The 18,480-nt window shown below is 36.8% G+C and overlaps 1 protein-coding gene across 1 annotated transcript in view; it reads right to left on the reverse strand.

Annotated features, from left to right (window-relative positions):
• Nucleotides 1-1,559: 1,559 nt before the first annotated feature.
• The window catches only part of LOC110095072 (probable LL-diaminopimelate aminotransferase, chloroplastic), a 50,728-nt gene continuing 33,807 nt past the window's right edge, over nt 1,560-18,480 (reverse strand). Inside the window, exons 5-8 of the mRNA XM_028694912.1 lie at nt 10,202-10,264; nt 8,569-8,673; nt 8,302-8,352; nt 1,560-2,018 (exon numbers count right to left, since the gene is read on the reverse strand). Coding sequence (XP_028550745.1) covers nt 1,575-2,018; nt 8,302-8,352; nt 8,569-8,673; nt 10,202-10,264 — 663 coding nt within the window. The 3' untranslated portion in view covers nt 1,560-1,574. The remainder of the gene's footprint in view (nt 2,019-8,301; nt 8,353-8,568; nt 8,674-10,201; nt 10,265-18,480) is intronic.

Genomic DNA, 18,480 nt, shown 5'->3' on the forward strand with positions numbered 1-18,480 from the left:
CATCAAGTTTGTAATTGCTTATCATAATAATTTTGACAATGGAGAGTTCTTGAATCTCGTCTCGTGAAACTTTAATTTACTAGTAGCAAACTTTGTAGTTCTTTACAATTTCCTCGTGCAATTCTTGATGGTTTCACATCAAACAATCATGAGATTAATAAAATAATTCACCCTTTTCTAGATAAATTTACAATTGTTTACTTAGAAAATATCTTGATGTATAACAATAACTGGGAGGTACAGTTGCAATACCATTGGCAGGTTTCAAGGCTTCCACAAGAAGCCAACTTTATACTTGATCTCAAAGACTCAAACATATCCACCTCTGCTTCACAGTGAGCAGAGGATAGCCAAAAATAGATTTAAAAATTCATCCATCATTTCAGAAGAGCAGAGCTGCATAAATGTTGGTCAGTTTGAGGAAATTCATCCAACAGATCTCAGTGTGGTCACCCCCTTTCACGAACTTATAAGGTTATATCCACCCCTTGCAATCGGTTTAAGTAAAAAAAAAAACCCGGTTGTTGAGAAGGAATATGATAAGGCGGTTCCCCAACGCCTCCAGCCGTCCCCACCTAGGCCGGCCATTGTTTACGGGAGGCGGTTTGAACCGCCTCCTCTTGCCACCTAAGCCTAAGGGGGTCCACACCCCTATTTGATTTAATAAAAAAAAAATTCCTTTTTTTGAAGGGGGGGGGGGGGGGGGGGGGGCAAAGGCTTGGGGGGAAATTATTTAAATTTGCAAAGGCTTGGAGGGAAATATTATTAAATTAGATTTAAGGGTTATAAACAGGCATGAAGGGGGTGGCTTAGGGCATGCTTTGATTTGTTTCTCTTGTAGCTTCTTGGGTGTCTTGGGCTCTAGATTTCTTGTCTAGAGATTGGGAGAGAACGATCCTCCTCTCGAATCGAGGATCACTTGTATCTTTGCTTTGTTCTTATCTTGTTTGAAGTCCTATAGTGTAATCTACTGTTTTGGAGAGTTTTGTTCATCAAAGTTCTTTTGTTTTCCTTGCTGTTTTTACCGATTATTGTTAGGATTGCTTGCGAACTCAAGTATTTCCTGACACAATATTAATAAAATGTCGGTACTTGCCCTTCCTAAACTCCAGCAACTATCTGTGTTGGAAACAATGACATCTAACTATGCCAATGGTGTCATACTATACAGGATGATCAACATGTGGCTTACCAATCATAGCTGATATAGGGTACCCACAAGAATTATCTGACTACGATAAGGAGCTTTTCACCTTGTATTAAAAGTAAAGCATTGAAGGCGCTACATGTTGGGGAAGGAGGTAATTCTGCAAATGAATAGCTCAGTTAAAAATGGTAAGGAAAGCCAGCCATCCCCCAATTTCACCCATTTTTTATGAATAGATGTTTGTGGTAAGATAGAATTATTTGATGACTAGCCAACCACAATCCCTGATAAGATTTAACTGTTACAAGCTGGGAATATGTGAAGTGTAGGCTTGACAGAAAATCTCATCTATAAAATCACAACAAGTCTGACAATGAATAGGTAGAGAACATGCACAAAAAAGATATTATATTTGAAAGCATGAATATTAACACCAAGAAAAAATACTAAAGAATAAAACGAAAAGCTGAAATAAACATAAAGCCGTGAGTAATCCAGTCGGAGTAAACTCACTGAACACCAAAAAATCAGAAAAAGCCATCCAGCTTACCTCCTTAGCTCCAGGAATTTCAAAGATTGTCTTCGGGCTGTCATCAGATATATACATGGCATAAGCAGAGTCATATATAATGATGGATCCATTGTCTCTAGCGAACTGCACCAGTTTTGTCAGCTGATCTCTAGATGCTGCAGATCCAGTTGGATTATTCGGCGAACAGAAGAATATGATATCTGCTCGTGATACGGTTGATAGATTAGGAAAAAAACCATTTTCTGGTGAGCATCTCATATACTCAATATTTCCATACTTTTCAATGTCCATTTGGAATAAGCCTGTTTGTCCCATAATGACACTTGAATCTACATAGGCCTGTGGATAAAAATAGCAAATTAGCAATCAATGATAATATTAAAATTTTGAAAATTTAGATGGCAAATGAAGTCTAGCACTCGAAACAAGATTAGTAAGACACTTTGCAATATTATAAATAGCTCAAATTACAGTTTAAAAGAACAAAAACTAATTGCAAATGGATGTTCGCTCTGGAAAAATATTTAAAATAGGAGCAAAGCTCACCCTCACAAGCTAAAGGTCTCCTTATTTGTCCTGAGGTATATTGGATTTTAAATTAGCCAGATTTCCCTTGAGAGTAGTGTCAAGATTTTTTTGGATCTAGGTTCTACGTCCTATGAGCACAAGCCCTCATAGTTAATTACCCCTACTAACGCATTAGAAGAGCATTCTCGATTAAGGCTGAAACATATTTAGTTTGGGCAAGGAGTGTGGAAATGTGCAACATTGTTTTAGTATTTTAATCTTAGTTATGGGGGATGAAGGTACACCCGATCAAGATCACATGCTTCTGTTATCCCAGGTATATCATAGGTTTCATTCTACCAACACTAACAACCATTGATTGTGGTTGTTAGTGTCCACAAAATCTAATTAGTAGCCATGAACTGCATTCTCTCAGGGATCTCGAATAAACTGAAGTGGAGAAATGTGGATTTTAGTTTAATTTGGTTTGGATTGGGGCTTATGGAACAGCTTAAGAGTTGCTCGTGTGATTGAATTTGGACCGAGTCTTACCGCTTTTATTTGAAAGTAGCCCTAATAGTGGGTCTTATGATCTCTATTAGAGGTGCCCCAAGCAGCAGACCTGATAACTTAGCCCTATGGCCTAAGATGCCCAAGAGTTTTGATTGGATAGGTCTTATGGCTTCCTTAGAAGTTGCCTGATGATGGATCTTACGTCCTAACCATGTAAGCTAAGTGACCCATACAGTGGGCTTTACAACTTAGCCCTATAGACCAAAATGCCCGGGTTTCAATCAGGGATTAGGGGTTAGGTCATTTTTGCCTAAAGATTACCCCTAAAGTCAGACTTATGGCTTTCATTTAAAGTTGTCGGTTGGTGGATCTTCCAACCTAATTCTTATAAACAAGCCTGCCCGTAAGGGTTCGAGTTTTGGATCTAGGGTTGTTCATTTAGAATTTCTCTAGCACGCGGGTCTTACTGTTTAGCTTAGAAGTAGCCCACAGGTTTTTAGTTGTTTGCTAGTTTGACACTAGAATGTAGTTTTCACCTATTTCTAACGGTTTGTTTATTACTTTGGCACTTACTAGTTAACAGTTGTTATTTTGACACTTATTTGCCAACAATTATTTTCTACCATAGCTTTCAGTAGTGTACTTATTATTTTGTGCTCAAAGCTTTTTCTACTACAGTAGTTTGTTACTCTACTTTAGTACTATTGTTTGCTCTTTACATGTTTTCCAGTACTTTGTTCTACATGTAGTAGTTAGATTTACTCTTTTCGATATTAATTTTATTTATGACATGTTGACTTTTGTTTGCTTATTTGCATCAGATAAATATTTTGCAATTGTTCACACTTGAATTATCACTGCTACTAGACTTTGTCTTCTTCTAATTAAACTTTCTAGCATGTGAAAGGGATTTGCTATGTGAATCTTGAGAAGCTCCCATAACCTCACCATTTTTCCTCTTCTGAAATTCACATCTCTTTTGATTGTTTTGCAGGACCATTTCTACCCTCCTAGCTCTCTCTACCAGCACTGAATAATCTTCAATTCCAAGTGAAACAAGATGCTGCCTAATTACATCCTTCAATCCAGATAAGAAGCAATGCCACTTTTCCTCTGCAGTATGTATTAATTGAGGCTCATATTTCAATAATGTTATAAATTCATATTCATACTGCATAATTGATCTATCACCCTGCACAAGTCTCATAAATTTATCTTGCATTTGCCTCCTTGCAGAAAGAGGTACAAACCAATCTCTGAACATTTATATAAAATTATCCCCACTTAATTTGCATATCAGGAATTCCTCCAGTTTTTTTTATGCTAACTTCTCACCACCTTTCAACTTCTCCATCAAGCACAAAGGTTGCCAAAGAAACTTTCCTCTCCTTTGGACAGAACATTCCTTCTAAAATCTTTTCAATTCTTTAACCAGTTTTCAGCTTCAATTGGTCCATATACTCCCTTAAATAATGGTGGTCTCATATCTTGAAGCAGTTTTAAATATTTATCCATAGTCATTCCACCCCCACTGCTATTTCTTGATGTTTGATTCCTTGAGTCTTGAATCAACTAAGCCATAGTTGTCATCATTTGTGTCAGTGCATCAGGGTTAACATTAACATTAGGCACCGGTCGTTTTTCCTCTTCCTCCTCTTCTTCAAAATCATTTTGGTTCTGGTTTTTCAATAAAAATAATTTATTTTACATTAAATCATCAATAGTCATCATAATGACTCTTCAAGTATGATTCATATCCTAATTGAGTTCTGATACCACTTTTGTCACGACCTGACTTAGATGCTCGATTTAATGAGGCAGGAACTAAAAGTTGGACAGCAGAATAATTCAGTACAATTCATACATAACACAACATACGACTTTCTTAAAAACAATTGAATAGCCACTACTTCATAATTTCCTCGAATACTTAACATTTGTATAAATCATAAATTGCTTGTTTTCATTACCACGCCGTCTTCTATAGATATACTCCTCCATTCCGGCCATTTCTAAATCTTTAGAGTCTTACCTGAAAATATTTATTTAATGAAATGAGTTTACAAAGTAAATTCAGTGGATAACTGTTAAAATAGTTAACATGTATAAATTACAATACATATAACCTTTGATATATGTTTATTCATTTAACATTTGAAATATATTTTCTTTCTTTGGTTCATTTCATTTCATTTATTCCTTTATAAATATTATATCATATTCATTTATATCATTTACTTTAACATGTATTCTTTTTCTCATTTATTTTGTACAGGAGCACCGTTTAAAAGTACCAAAGGAACAACCATTTCTATTTCATTTTTCTTTTTCATAACCTTTTCTCTTTTACATGCACGGGTACGATGCTTCCCAAGCCAATACCATACGGGGGTGAACTCCTGTAATTTGCATGCATATCATTTTTCTTGTTATATTTACATATGTTTTATTTTCTTTCACAATTATAACTTTTGTCGTTCCTTTTCTTTTCCATTTTCCATTTTTCCATTTAATCATTTTACATTTGTATATCTTACATAAAATATTACCTTTAATTTTAAAGAAACTTTCAAACATTTATAAACGATGCAATTGATCAGAAAACTATAAAATTATGAAATATTTATACTTTCAACATTTGTAATTTATGCCAATAATCAATATTGAAAACACTATGCATAAAATAAAATCATGAAATAACATAATTTACCCACTTTATTCTCCTTTTTCAATCTTCATCTTGTATTGAGAACTGATCACCACCACCACCAACAACAACAACAACAACAAGCCTTTATCCCACTACGTGGGGTCGGCTACATGAATCCTTTTTTTCCATTGTGTTTTTATTAAAGGTCAAATTCTCATTTAAATCTAATAAAGAAAGGTCATTCCTAATATTTTCTAACCAAGTCTTTTTAGGTCTGCCTATACCTTTCTTAACATAAGTCAAATCTAATATCTCTACTCTCCTAACCGGGTCATTGGAAGGCCGCCGTTTTATGTGACCAAACCATCTAAGGCGACTCTCTCTAATCTTATCTTCTACTGAAGCTACTCCAACCTTTTCACGTATATGCTCATTTCGTATCCTATCTCTAAGGGTAAAGCCACTCATCCACCTGAGCATCCTCATCTCTGCCACACTTAACTTAGTATTATGCTTCTCTTTTAATGGCCAACCTTCAACACCATAAAGCATTGCAGGCCTCACTACCATCTTATATAATTTTCCCTTAAGTTTGAGGGGTACTTTTCTATCACACAACAAGCCCGATGCATTCCTCCACTTCAACCATCCAACTTGAATTCTGCTGATAATATCTCCCTCAATTTCACCATCACTCTGAACAATAGATCCAAGATATCTAAAACGTGTACTCTTATTAATGACTTGATCGCCCAAAGTCACAATCCCCTCACTAGGTCTATTACTACTAAAATTACACTTCATATATTCTGTTTTAGATCTACCTTTAGTCTCTAATATTGACCTCCATAATTCAAGTTTACTTTCAACTCCCTCTCCAGTCTTATCAACAAGAAGAATATCATCAGCAAAAAGCATACACCAAGGTACATCCTCTTGCAAATGTCTAGTGAGAACTGATCACCATAACAATAATTTAGGTAGTATTAAATTCCAATTTGAATGCTTCAACAAATATTTGATTCCTTCTATAAGATTGCCATATAACAGATTTCCTTCCTTCTCTATTGAACCATTATCGATGCTTACATTAATTTAATACATCATGCAATGATTATTTCTTCAATTAGAAATTAAGAATATAAATTCATATCTAAATTAAACTCAATTAATAGTTCATTTATTCTTTATTCCACTTTCGAAATAAAAATTTTTGAATTCTTTCTTTTCTTTCCAAATCTCTTCCTTTCCGCTTCCAATCTCTTCTTTTACCCTAAATGAAAAATCCCTCACTGCTTAACAGAGATAATATAAAAAAATTTATGTAGAATGACTGCTTAACAGAGATAATATAAGAGAATTTATGTAGAATAAGAAAAAAATCAACATAACTTAGTTCATTTTACTCTTCTCAATCGTCTCTCTCAAAAGAAACTTCTCTTCTGCATTTTCTTTTATAGGAATGGATGAAACTAAACTTCTCTTCTGCGTTTTCTTTTATAGGAATGGATTAAACTAAACTTTTCTGTATAAGGAGCTGTTCTTCTTTCTTCACGGATGTATTCCTTTGCTTAGAAACGAAAAATGCGTCCGTATGAAGGTTATTCGCACACGAGCGGTTACGCTCCGCTCGGTCCGCCTCTCCCTTTCGCGACTCTTCTACCAGCTAAACTGGTTATTACAGAATGGCCGTTCACGAGGCAGAGGAGGCGTGTGGGCTTTGTCGGATTTAGCTATAGAAGGACGAATGTGCGGCAGGAATTGGGTCGGAATCCGCCTGTGCGTGGAACATGCAAAGGTTAGGGGCTTCACACGGTGTGATTTACGCAACTAGGGGCTCGGGCGAACGGAAGACTTCATTTTTGCAAGAGAACTTGGCGCAAAACGAACCGGGGAAGCTGAATTTTAGGTAAGCCTTTTCTTTCTCCCTCCCTGCCTTTTTTTTTAACATGAATTGAACAACAGTTATCCTTAGAACGTGGACGACGTGGCTTCAGTTATTTCTTCCTATGTCTCACCCTTTTTTTTTGTTATACATTAACATATAAATATCTTATCACAATTGTCTTTAGACATGATTAATTCTTGCACTAGTATATACTCCTAATGTTCATTATTATTATTACACATTTTTATTATTTCAACAAGGGGATTCAAAAAAGGAGGAAATTTGAGCCGTGCTTGACACCTTTTAGTGCTTGCTAGAGATAAAAGGGCACTGAATCCAAGTCTTCATGCCAAGCTTATTCTTGAAGCAGGGAAAACACCCAATGGCTATTTATATAAGTGGCAATAAAAATCAAACTAGCCAAACACCTCATTTCTACTCATATATTTGTATTATTTTGGTGGACTCAGATTTGCAAGCTTGTAGTATTATCAAGCTAAATTCCTCTTTATTTTCCAAGTTTTATGTATTTGACAACCTAGTTATTCAAGCAATTATATGGTGTTTAAAGCGACTGAATCTGCATGATTCGTTTGTTGGGCGAGCCTAAGCCATAATTGCACATGGTTAGATGAATCCAAAAGCCGGTCATGTTGCATAACATGTCTTAAATCAGTTGCTCATGTATTACTTGCAATCCTCAACTTGATATGTAATGTACAATTATCTGTAGAAGTTTTTAAATTTTCATTTTCTCTACGCTAACGGATTTTTTTTTATAGTTCTGATTGACACATAGTTTCTACTTCCAATCTGCATTTATATTTCGAATAGGGGAATGGAAACACCCTAAACATATTAACAAATCCAAACTTTTTAAATCTCACTAAACCTAAGACAACAATTTCTTTTGATTATTTTTTATATCTAAATAAGGCAATGAAAGCGCCATAACTATAACATTAAGCAAAAGTGCAAAGTTACACCATTAACAAAAAGGAAATGAATTAGGTCATATTTGATATAATCTGCACGGTACTAATATGTTGAAATGATAAGCTTACCGGATATGATGGATCCTGCACTGCTATCTTCACACTGGCTCCAAAAAGCAGCTGAAAAAACAATAAAACCATTCAATCCAAGGTGGGCGGGCTATATATCACTGAAATCACATGTAATCCACCTCAGAGCCCAATCATCTTATGATAGAGGACAGCAAGAATAGAGGGATGAGGTTGGCAGACAAAAAAATAAAAAATCATAAGCAATTGTACAATCCTGACAGCATTCAAGAAAGATAAGAATGATCTACAGTAAGAAATACAAACCAGAAGACGAGAAATATCACATTTTGCCCCATCTGAAACAAATATATCAGCTTCATCAATGCCAAGAGGACCATAATAAGTTGAAGCTATAGCAGCTCTCAGTTCCTAAAACATTCATCAATAAACCAAGTGAGAATCACATTGCAAAAATATTGTAAAAAAAAAAAACAAATAAATAAAATAAACCATCTTATTTAAACAATATAACAAATAATGTTCATATACCAAGCCTCATAATGCTTGGAGAACTATAAACTCTAATGATTATAGTTAAAATCTGCATTTAATGACCATCATATTAATTTGATTTGGAGTAGCTGGAATTATTAGCTGTTAACAGTCATTAATTGCAAAAAATGTGATGCAGGAAGATTCTAGGTTAGTTTTCTAACACAAATCATATGATGAACAGTAAACTATCATGTAAAGAAAAAAATAAAATTCATGTATTGCATGTAATCAATCCTCACTTTCTTTAACTGAAAACAAGCAATAGCAGTCATTAAGTTAAATCGATAATGAAATGATCGTAAACATCCGAGGATTTTATCAAGAATTTTGACGCAAATAAAATTGACAAACAAACAAATTAATTCTCACAAAATTAAATGTCTGACGCATCACTTCTTTAGAAAAAAATCCAAAGCACTAAAATAACTAATAAGAAATTTGTGTATAAGTAATAGACAATCCAAAGAACTAAAATTGCTAATAAATTTAACCATGATCTCATTTGCTTCATGCTTGACTATAAACAATCATTGGTGGAAGTTTATAAACATCCTACGTACCATTCTAGTCTAAGGCCTAGATTTATTTCATTATACTTTCTTCCACTTTGGGGTTGTGAGAGCTTCATGTACATTGTTTGGAATCTGCATTTTATCAAGATAAGTGGCAAAAGCACGAAATCTAGATGAAACTCCTTTATATATCACAAAATCAAAGATTGGGTGCTTGGAGCACCCTTTCTTAAAGCAATAGGATGGTGGACATCAATATTATCATCTATAGCTTTATTCACACAAAAAGTTTATGCTTTATTGGCCAATGAAACAAATATAAAGCCAAAATAAAAACCAATCAAACAAATAATGCGGCCAAATGTAAATATCAAAGAAATTAGAAAAAAAAAATTTGGTGTCTCTCAGCCAATGGAAATAATTCAAGTAGATAAGCATCCTCTATACTAACAGACATAAAAACAGTAAAACCAGCTTCCCTAGCGATAAGACAAGTCCACATTGCAGTTTTTAGCATGTGTATAGGTACTCGTGCACTATGCACTTAGGTAAGTTACTCGCAATCATTAAACTTTCAAAATCTAAAAATGAGAGAAAAAACTTGCTTTTGAAAGCGAGTGTGAGATTAAAGAGAGGGTCTCCTAAGTAGCATTTTTCTATGATGTGTCAGAAATTGGTAATATCAATCATTCTATCAATCCTAATAGCTCTATGAGAATTGCCCACCTGGTAGGCATCTACTAGATCTAATCCCATCACATGCTTACATGGGCAAAGAATGGATTTTAATAAAAGTATTCAAGGAAAAATTATTTCCCAACAAGTTCATCATCAACCATAAACAATTTGTAAAGATAAATAATGTGTGAGCAACTGAAGAACTGACACACCTTATCACCTTGTTCTGCTCCATAACCACTATAACCTTCAACAGTGGAAAGTGCATGTGCTCTCTGCAAGTGTTATGAAAACTTAATTTCAGTTAGTTCTGCAAAACCACAGATTATTTTGACAGCAAAATGTCGAATAGGTCATCCGTTTAGCAAATAAAATAGTACTCAATGCGATGATAAAGAAAATAAAGATGAATTTAAGAATCAGTCGAAAAATCAAAAGAGAAAATAAGCCTTCCAAAATAAATGAAGGCCTTAGTGTAAAAACCAATGAGAAACACCCTAGTCCCTTCTCATGCTGCTCTATATGTGAAACAAAATTACACCGGACATGATCTATCAACTGCATGCTACATCTTAAATATATATATATATATGAGCTTCCTTCGGATCAAAATACCTCCACTTTTAAGTTTATACGCTTAACATATTTGTTAGAGTACATGCGGACAAATTGATATGTTTTTGAATGGCATAGATGTTTTTCAATGTGCTTACACAGCTTTCAATGCACTATCACACTTCCCAATATATTGATGTTCATAAATATTTAAAAATATTTGAATTTTCTTGTTTGCATGAATGTTTGGTCATTATTATGCATACAAAATTTCATTTTGAGTTTTAAAGAATGCTTACTGTCACTTGCATATTTAAGTTGCAGATCTAGTAGTGATTTTCAAGAATTACAATATTTCGCATTTTCAATGATGTAATTCTTTGTCTTCACATGCTTGGATTTTAATGTGATAGGCCTCCACAACCAATCCCTTCTCCCCCTATAAATAGAAGGGTTCGTAAGTTCATTTTCACATTCAATTTCATTTAGCCTCTTACTCCTGAGATTTCTATGTGTTCACATGAAGTAAGAGTCTTGTTCTTGCTTGCAAGCAAGTTATTCAAATTCATTACAAGTCCCTTATAAACCCTCTTCCTGCTCAATTTCTATGTTCAAACTTTTTCATATTTTGCTATTTGATTTTCATTTTATGATTATGCAATTTTACATTTTGCTCATTTGTCCTTTTTATTGCATTTACGTTTTTTTTTTGTGTTATTTGGGTCCCATAACAATATAAATTCCAAATGCCTCCCAATGTCTCTTCCTCTTAGGGAGAATCTACAAGAAGTTTGGGCTTACACACCATGGCAAGAAAGATGCAGATAGTTTGTGTCCTAGTCATCACAACTAAACTTCTCAAAACTCACTATGCCAAGAATTACGTGCATGAGAATTTTACAATGTATATTTTTTGTACCGTGCTAAGAAAAATACACAAAGGGCTTACCTGCTGTATCACAAGCGTTGTCTATGATATTCCCCTACTATACTAAGAAAAGTATACACAGATTTCGCTCATCGCGACAAACGCACCAATATTGAGATTTTAGGAGTTTTAATGTTTGCAATTTTTGTATACATGCACGCATGAGACAGTAATAATGATGAAGCATGGTGATAAGATTTATGCAGCGAAGTTGAATGCACAAAAATAATCTCTTTTTGTCTCTTTTTCTCTGAGTTTGTATACATACGACTCTTTCAAAACTTACTCAACTTCCTCCCAGGTAATTTGATCATTCGCTCTTCCTTTGAACTTTTCCGGATGTTGTCTTCTCCACCACCTCTCAGCTTCACCTTCTAACATAAAGATTGCTAAAGACACCCGTCAATTCTCAGGACATCTCATTCCATTTAAAACTTTCCTTATCCTGATGATCCAATCAGCGTTTCTGGCATCAACCTCTTCTTTAAACAATGGAGGTTTTAGACTCTGGAAGGGCTTTAAATGTTTATCCACCTATGCTCCCACAGGATCACTTGTCTATGCATTTGTACTAGTCTACTTAGTTAGAGGAGGTAGTCGACCCAACCTGACAGAAGGAGCCTTGTTGGCAGCCATGGGTTGCTTCGTCCAAGAGGTACTTTGTAGACCTAGGATGGATGTTTGTCTAAGGGGACAAATTTGAATCCACCTTTAGCTAACAGAGAGCTTTGTGCCCTATTGATCATATCCTATTGATTCATATTTCAAGGATTTGATACCAATAAGGAGCGTGTTGGCTCTGGCCATAACCAATATTTCGTGGTGCCATTTGGCAGCAAAATCACTCGGTTCACAGGTCCTCGGGTCATAACCGTTTATCTTGCGGTGCCATTTGACTGCAAAACTGCTGATTAGAGGACATGTACCACATCCTTACTAGCATGATATTGGTTGAGAATGCATCTTAGTGATATTTTCGACTAGGCACTTAACTCTATGTGAGCTGAAGTTATATTTCAAATTTGTCCACCTCGACAAACTGTTGCGGAGGGTGGATGTAGTTTACTTTAAATGATTGATGGTTTGATTTTAATTTTAAATATTTTTGAATTTTGGGAATTTCTGAAGTTTTCGATTTTCGTGGATATTTGGATTGAATTTTGAGTATTTGGAATGGACCCCTCCGGTTGAGATTTATTGTTCAACACGGCCATCATCGGGATGTGAGGGGTTATTTCTTTGTTGATTGAAACCCTGTCGACCCTATCAATTTGTCGATAGGGGATCGAGTTTCATAGACTTTGTGCTTTTATTAGTGAATTCCCTTGATTATAGGCCTTGAAGACCTAATATAAATGTATTAAAATAAATATACCGGTCGACGAGACCGTATATTTGTTTGATGGTTCGAACCTTATCGACTCCTATTGATCTGTATAGGAGGATCGGGTTCGAACTTGAATTCACTTATTAATCCGCGCAGCATCCCTAAACGTCGCGTGTGTACCAATAACACGCTCGGCAGGGCCCATGCAGGTTTATGGGCATTTTATAATTAAACCAAGTTGTGGGCTCCGAAAATTCGGCCCCGACCTCCCCGCCGTGCTGTGATTGTTTGCTTTTGCTTAAGCGAAGGAGTTTTAACGGAATAAGTTCCGGGGTAAATTTTGTAAGGCAGATGGGTTTGTAGATAAGACACTACCCAGAGATTTCGCCCTCATTTTGCGAGGACTTTATGATCTGAGTTCTGGTTTCCTATAGGCGCAAGCCCCTATAGTTAATTACCCCTCCAGGTAACGAGTGAGAACTTTCGATTAAGGCTAGTCGTCAATCAGATATGTATAGAGATACATGTTATCTGGCATATAGTAGCAGCATGGGTTTGGGTATTTGAGAACTAGATTTGAATTTGAGAATATGGAGAGTTTGATATTTAAAACAGACATTTCACCATCTTGCACTTAAAGCGGATTGTGGGGGAATGCATGATGGGCCCGATCAAGATCCCATGGTTCCGTCGTCCAGGACCATCGTGGTCCCTGGTCTATTTAGTCAGAGGAGGTAGTCGACCCAACCTGACAGAAGCATCCTTGTCGGCAGCCATGGGTTCATTCGTCCAAGGGGACCTTGTAGACCTGGGTTATATGTTTGTCTAAGGGGACAAATTTGAATCCACCTTAGCTAACAGAGGGCTTTATGCCATATCGATCATATCCTATTGATTCATATCTCAAAGATTTGATGCCAATAAGGAACGTATTGGCGCTGGCCATAACCGGTATATGTGGTGTCATTTGGCGGCAAAACCACTTGGTTTAGAGGGCCCCGGGTCATCGTAACCGTTTATCCTGCGGTGCCATTTGGCAGCAAATCGCCGTTTAGAGGACACGTACCACGTCCTTACTGGCAGGAGGCTGTTTGAGAATAAATCCTAGTGATATTTTCGACTAGGCATTTGGCTCTTTGTGAGCTGAAGTATTTTTCAATTTGTCCACCCCGACAAACTGTTGCGGAGGGTGGATGAAGTTTGCTTTAAGTGTTTGATAGTTTGATTTCAAATTTTAAATATTTTTTTAATTTCTTTGGGATTTTTGTGGAGTTTTGAATTTTTTTTATTTTGATGGGCATTTGGGTGGCATTATGAAAATATTTGGAATGGACCCCTCCGGTTGAGATTTTCATTCAACACGGCCATCATCGGGGTGTTCGGGGTCATTTCTCTTGTCTAGATTGAACTTTGTCGACTCTATCTAGCTGTCGACAGAGGATCGGGTTCCCTGTAGGCTTTGTGCCTTTGTTTATGAATTTTCTTGATTGTAGGCCTTGAAGGCCTAATATGAATGTATTGAAACAAATACCTCGATCCCCATAACCATGTATTCGTTTGAAGGTTCGAGCCCTGTCGACTTCTATTGATCCGCATAAAAGGATCAGGTCCGAACTTGAATTCACTTGTCAACCCGCGTAGCATCCCTAGGCGTCACGTGTGTACCAATAGCACGCTCGCCGGGGCCCATGCGGGTTGATATTGTATTTACCCCTTGTGTACTTATGTGTATATAAACTACGGTGCACGTGTAGGGGTACTTTGAAATATTTGTAGTTGTGCATGTATTTGTTATTTGAATGCACAACATTTTCTTGAAGAGCTTATACACGCCTTCTGTCTGCTTGTACGAACGTTGCAGATCCGATGGCGTGGCGTTGTAGGTTGTAGACGCATTCTGTCTGCTCGTATAAGTGTTGCAGATCCGGTGGCGTTATGATCTTGATGTTATGAGGCATCTCCTCATCTTGTTATTGTCTCCCCATTTCTCAATCACTGGGAAAAATTTTCTGGTCTTTGAAGTCAATGACCACAGCTTTAAAGAGAGCTTTCAAGCTCTTTAATGTGGTGGATTTATTATTTCTGATATTTGTGGATGCCAGAATTAGTTTCTTCTTGATTACAGGACCAGGAAGATATCCGTACTTATGCCCACAGTGGTTCGTTGTGCATACGACATACACACTGTTGTTATCCACAAGTTGCTTGTGTTCGTCGGCAGAGGACTGTTGTATCCACTACGACCTCCTGAAGGTATTTGCAGAAGACCCATTGTTCTCGTATAACACCCACCTTTCACCAATCTTAGGTGGGTTTGCTGACTGCATTTGCTGCAAAGATAGATCTTTGACTGCTGATTTCCATTATTGTCATCTCAATCAATAGGCATTGTAGGGATTTTTGTAGGAGTTCGTGCATCGATGTCTTGTAACGTACTTTGGGTCACTATTGACCATACAAATGTTCTTGTTTGAACTCCTTTGCACAGGATTCAAGCCTTGTCCTTGTATGTGTTTGGATCCAAGTTCAATTTCATTTAGACTTGAGTTTCAAACTCAGTATGAGTCTTCAACATTCATTCAAGTCTTCTACTGCCATATTGAATTCATCCGGATTTGAATCTACTGTTTGCAAACCCAAACTTTACTTGGCGTCGTGTAGTTCAAGCTCAAATGCACAAGTTCTTGTTGTCCACATCTTGTTCTAGTTTTGAGTTCAGAGTATAAGTTCAAGTCTTTGGTTCAATTTAACATCATTTGATTGGACTTGATTTAATGTTGAAGTTGTATTCGTGCCATAGTCCTTTGTATTTGTTCAAGTTGGAGTTCTATCAAGTCCACAAGCTCAATATGCGAGCTCAAGTTCTATGCCCCCTGCAATCTTTTGAGTTCAGTGTCTTCTGAAGTTCTTGCAAGTTCAATTTTGTTCAAAACTGATTTGAATTCGGTCCCATTTCGAGTTCATTTCATTTGAATTTGATCTTCAGTTCTGTCTTAATTTTATTTGGATTTGAACTTTTTAGAAATCATTTAGAATTTGTTCAGGTCCCCTGCTCGTGTTTAATCAAGTTCAACGGTCCACAAGTCCACAATTCATGTTCATGTGAGTCCCAATGCTTGTTCTTTTGAGTTCAAAAGTCCACAAGTCATTGTTCTTTGGAGTCCAAGCTCTTGTTCTTTTGAGTTCAAAACATGTCCAAGTGTAGTAATATTTCACCCGAAATTTCGGCAGCCTCCCGGCATCTCCCCCGTTTAGGAGAAAATGACGGAAAACTGGGCCTCCCGCCATGCTAGAGAAAAGAGTACACGGTAGGTGCCCTCTTTCGAGGACACCGCAGCCGTAAAATCTTTATTCCCCCACCACGCCAGAGAAAGGCGTGCATGAGTCTTCGGGCACCGGTTCGAAAATGAACAGTTTTATATTTGACCCCTTCTCGCCGTAGGCATCGCACCGGGTTCCCTTCTCACCACGCTAGAGAAAAGCGTGCATGAGTTGGTTTTCCGGAATATTAATTATAGCTAATTATTAATTAATTATAATTTAAATTAATTATTAATTATTAATTAATTATAATTAGTAAATTAATTATAATTATAATTAAATAATGACTAATTATAATTAATTAAGATTAATTATAATTAATCAGATAATTATAATTTATAATTTATAACTAATTATTAATTAATTATAATTAATTAATTAATTATAACTATAATTAGCTAATAATTAAAAAAAATCCATTTTTTTTTCTGAATTTGGCCGAAGAAGATCGTGCAAGGGAGAAAGTTACCTTCTCCACAAGCGAGTTCACGTCGTGCTTCTGATCGAAATGTCTTAACTTCCGATTAACGGGGGGGGCAACGTCAAGGGAGCGAAGTCGAGTGGCTGGGGAGAGGACGAAGAAGTTTGCGAAGGGTAGAAAGTTACCCTCACACAAAGCGAGCTCCCGTAGTTGCTTCGGATCAAAGGAGCGTAACTTCCGACCCTACTGGAAGGGAAGTCGTCGAAGGAGCAACGTCGGGCAACGGCGAAGGAGCAAAGTCGGACGGCCAAGAAGGCGTGAAAGGGAGTAAGCTTCCTCCCATAGTCGGTGAGTTCCCGTTCTTGCTTCCGTTCAAACTATCGTAAATTCCGATCCTTCAAGGAGGGAACGTCGTCGAAGCAACGAAGTCGAGCAACACAGAGGAGCCAGAGCAGCAAAGGGGAGAGAGATCGGGAGAGGAAGGAGAGCCAGAGAGGAATCGAGCGACAGGGATCGCATAAGAGGCCGAAGACCTCGTAGCTTTCGGGCTTTTAACGACTCGAATAAGTCGTGCAAGCGATGTGCGAGACACGACGTTTGGTCGTGGCTTCGACGTGCGACAAGCGGCTCGACGTGGGGAGCGACGTGCTTCGGCAGAGCATGTAGGATTTGATTTTGATTTTGATTTTTTTTTTATTTTGTTTGCACGGCATAACAGGTCAACACATGTCGACCTCTTTTTACCTACTTAGGAGGATTGGATTTAAATTTGATGACCCGCATAACATCCCTAGACGTCACGTGTGTACCAATAACACGCTCGCCGGGGCCCATGCGGGTTTTGATTGCATTTACCCAATGTGTACCAATGTGTATGCAAACTACAGTGCACGTGCAAGGGTAATCTAAAATATTTACAAATGCCTTCTGTCTGCTTACATAAAAGTTGCGGATCCGGTGGCGTGTGCACTTGATGTAATCACTTTGTATTTCGTTGAGAATAACATATTGAGTATACAACGAGTTTTTAAAAATTTGCATTTTCTATGCATCCTCTGCTTTTGTTGGTAGATGACTGGTGTGTTTGTCTTCTATTGCACTATATAAATTGCATGAGAGCCGTATTCTCTCTGAATTTTTCAAAGAGGTCATGTCCTTCAATTCAACGTATGTTGAATCCCCTTTGCTTATAGGAGATAGGTGCATCTTCTTGCATTGTTCGCTGGCATTTACATTTCAATGGGCATTAGTGTATCTAATGCTTACTGGAAGCTTCAAGTTTTTTATTATGAGCATACTGATTGAAGTGTCATTGCCTTTGTCACATATCTCTGCCTTCTACTCATAAGCATGCTGATGTATTCATAGAGAATCTCTCCTTCGTAGCATTTACAAATCATTTGTAACTTGGTGGATTGAAAAATGCGAGCCGATTTACTGTTCATTATACACTATTTATACGCATTGGAATTTTACTTTCCACTTGCTCATTTGCATAATGACACCACCTATGAAGATATTATTGCATTCCTTATGTTTGTTTATTTCACGAGTCTTCCATTGCTTCTAGAAATAGCTTGTAGCTGTCATGATAAATTTGCTCGCCATCATGTGCTCACAATCAAACTGCATATGCTTTTCAATCATTCATTATTTGCAAGATCTCATTTGCTTGTTTAGATGATGCTATTGACTATAAAGATATTATCATATCAATCATGTATCTTTGAAGTTGTTGCAACTATCTCAAGTCAATTCATTGCATGAATTCCGTTATCATTTATGAATGACTTGTACTTGCAAGAGTTTGGTATGTTGACTTGTAAGCTCATGTTTGAGGATTTGCTCATTACAAGTTTCTTGTAGTTTTGTAATGTTGCTTGTAAGCACATTGCCCCATTTATTTCAATTCTTACTGATTGTTGCTTGGGAATGAGTC

The sequence above is a fragment of the Dendrobium catenatum genome, unplaced genomic scaffold (genome assembly GCF_001605985.2).
Source record: "Dendrobium catenatum unplaced genomic scaffold, ASM160598v2 fragScaff_scaffold_54, whole genome shotgun sequence".
Lineage (NCBI taxonomy): Eukaryota > Viridiplantae > Streptophyta > Magnoliopsida > Asparagales > Orchidaceae > Dendrobium > Dendrobium catenatum.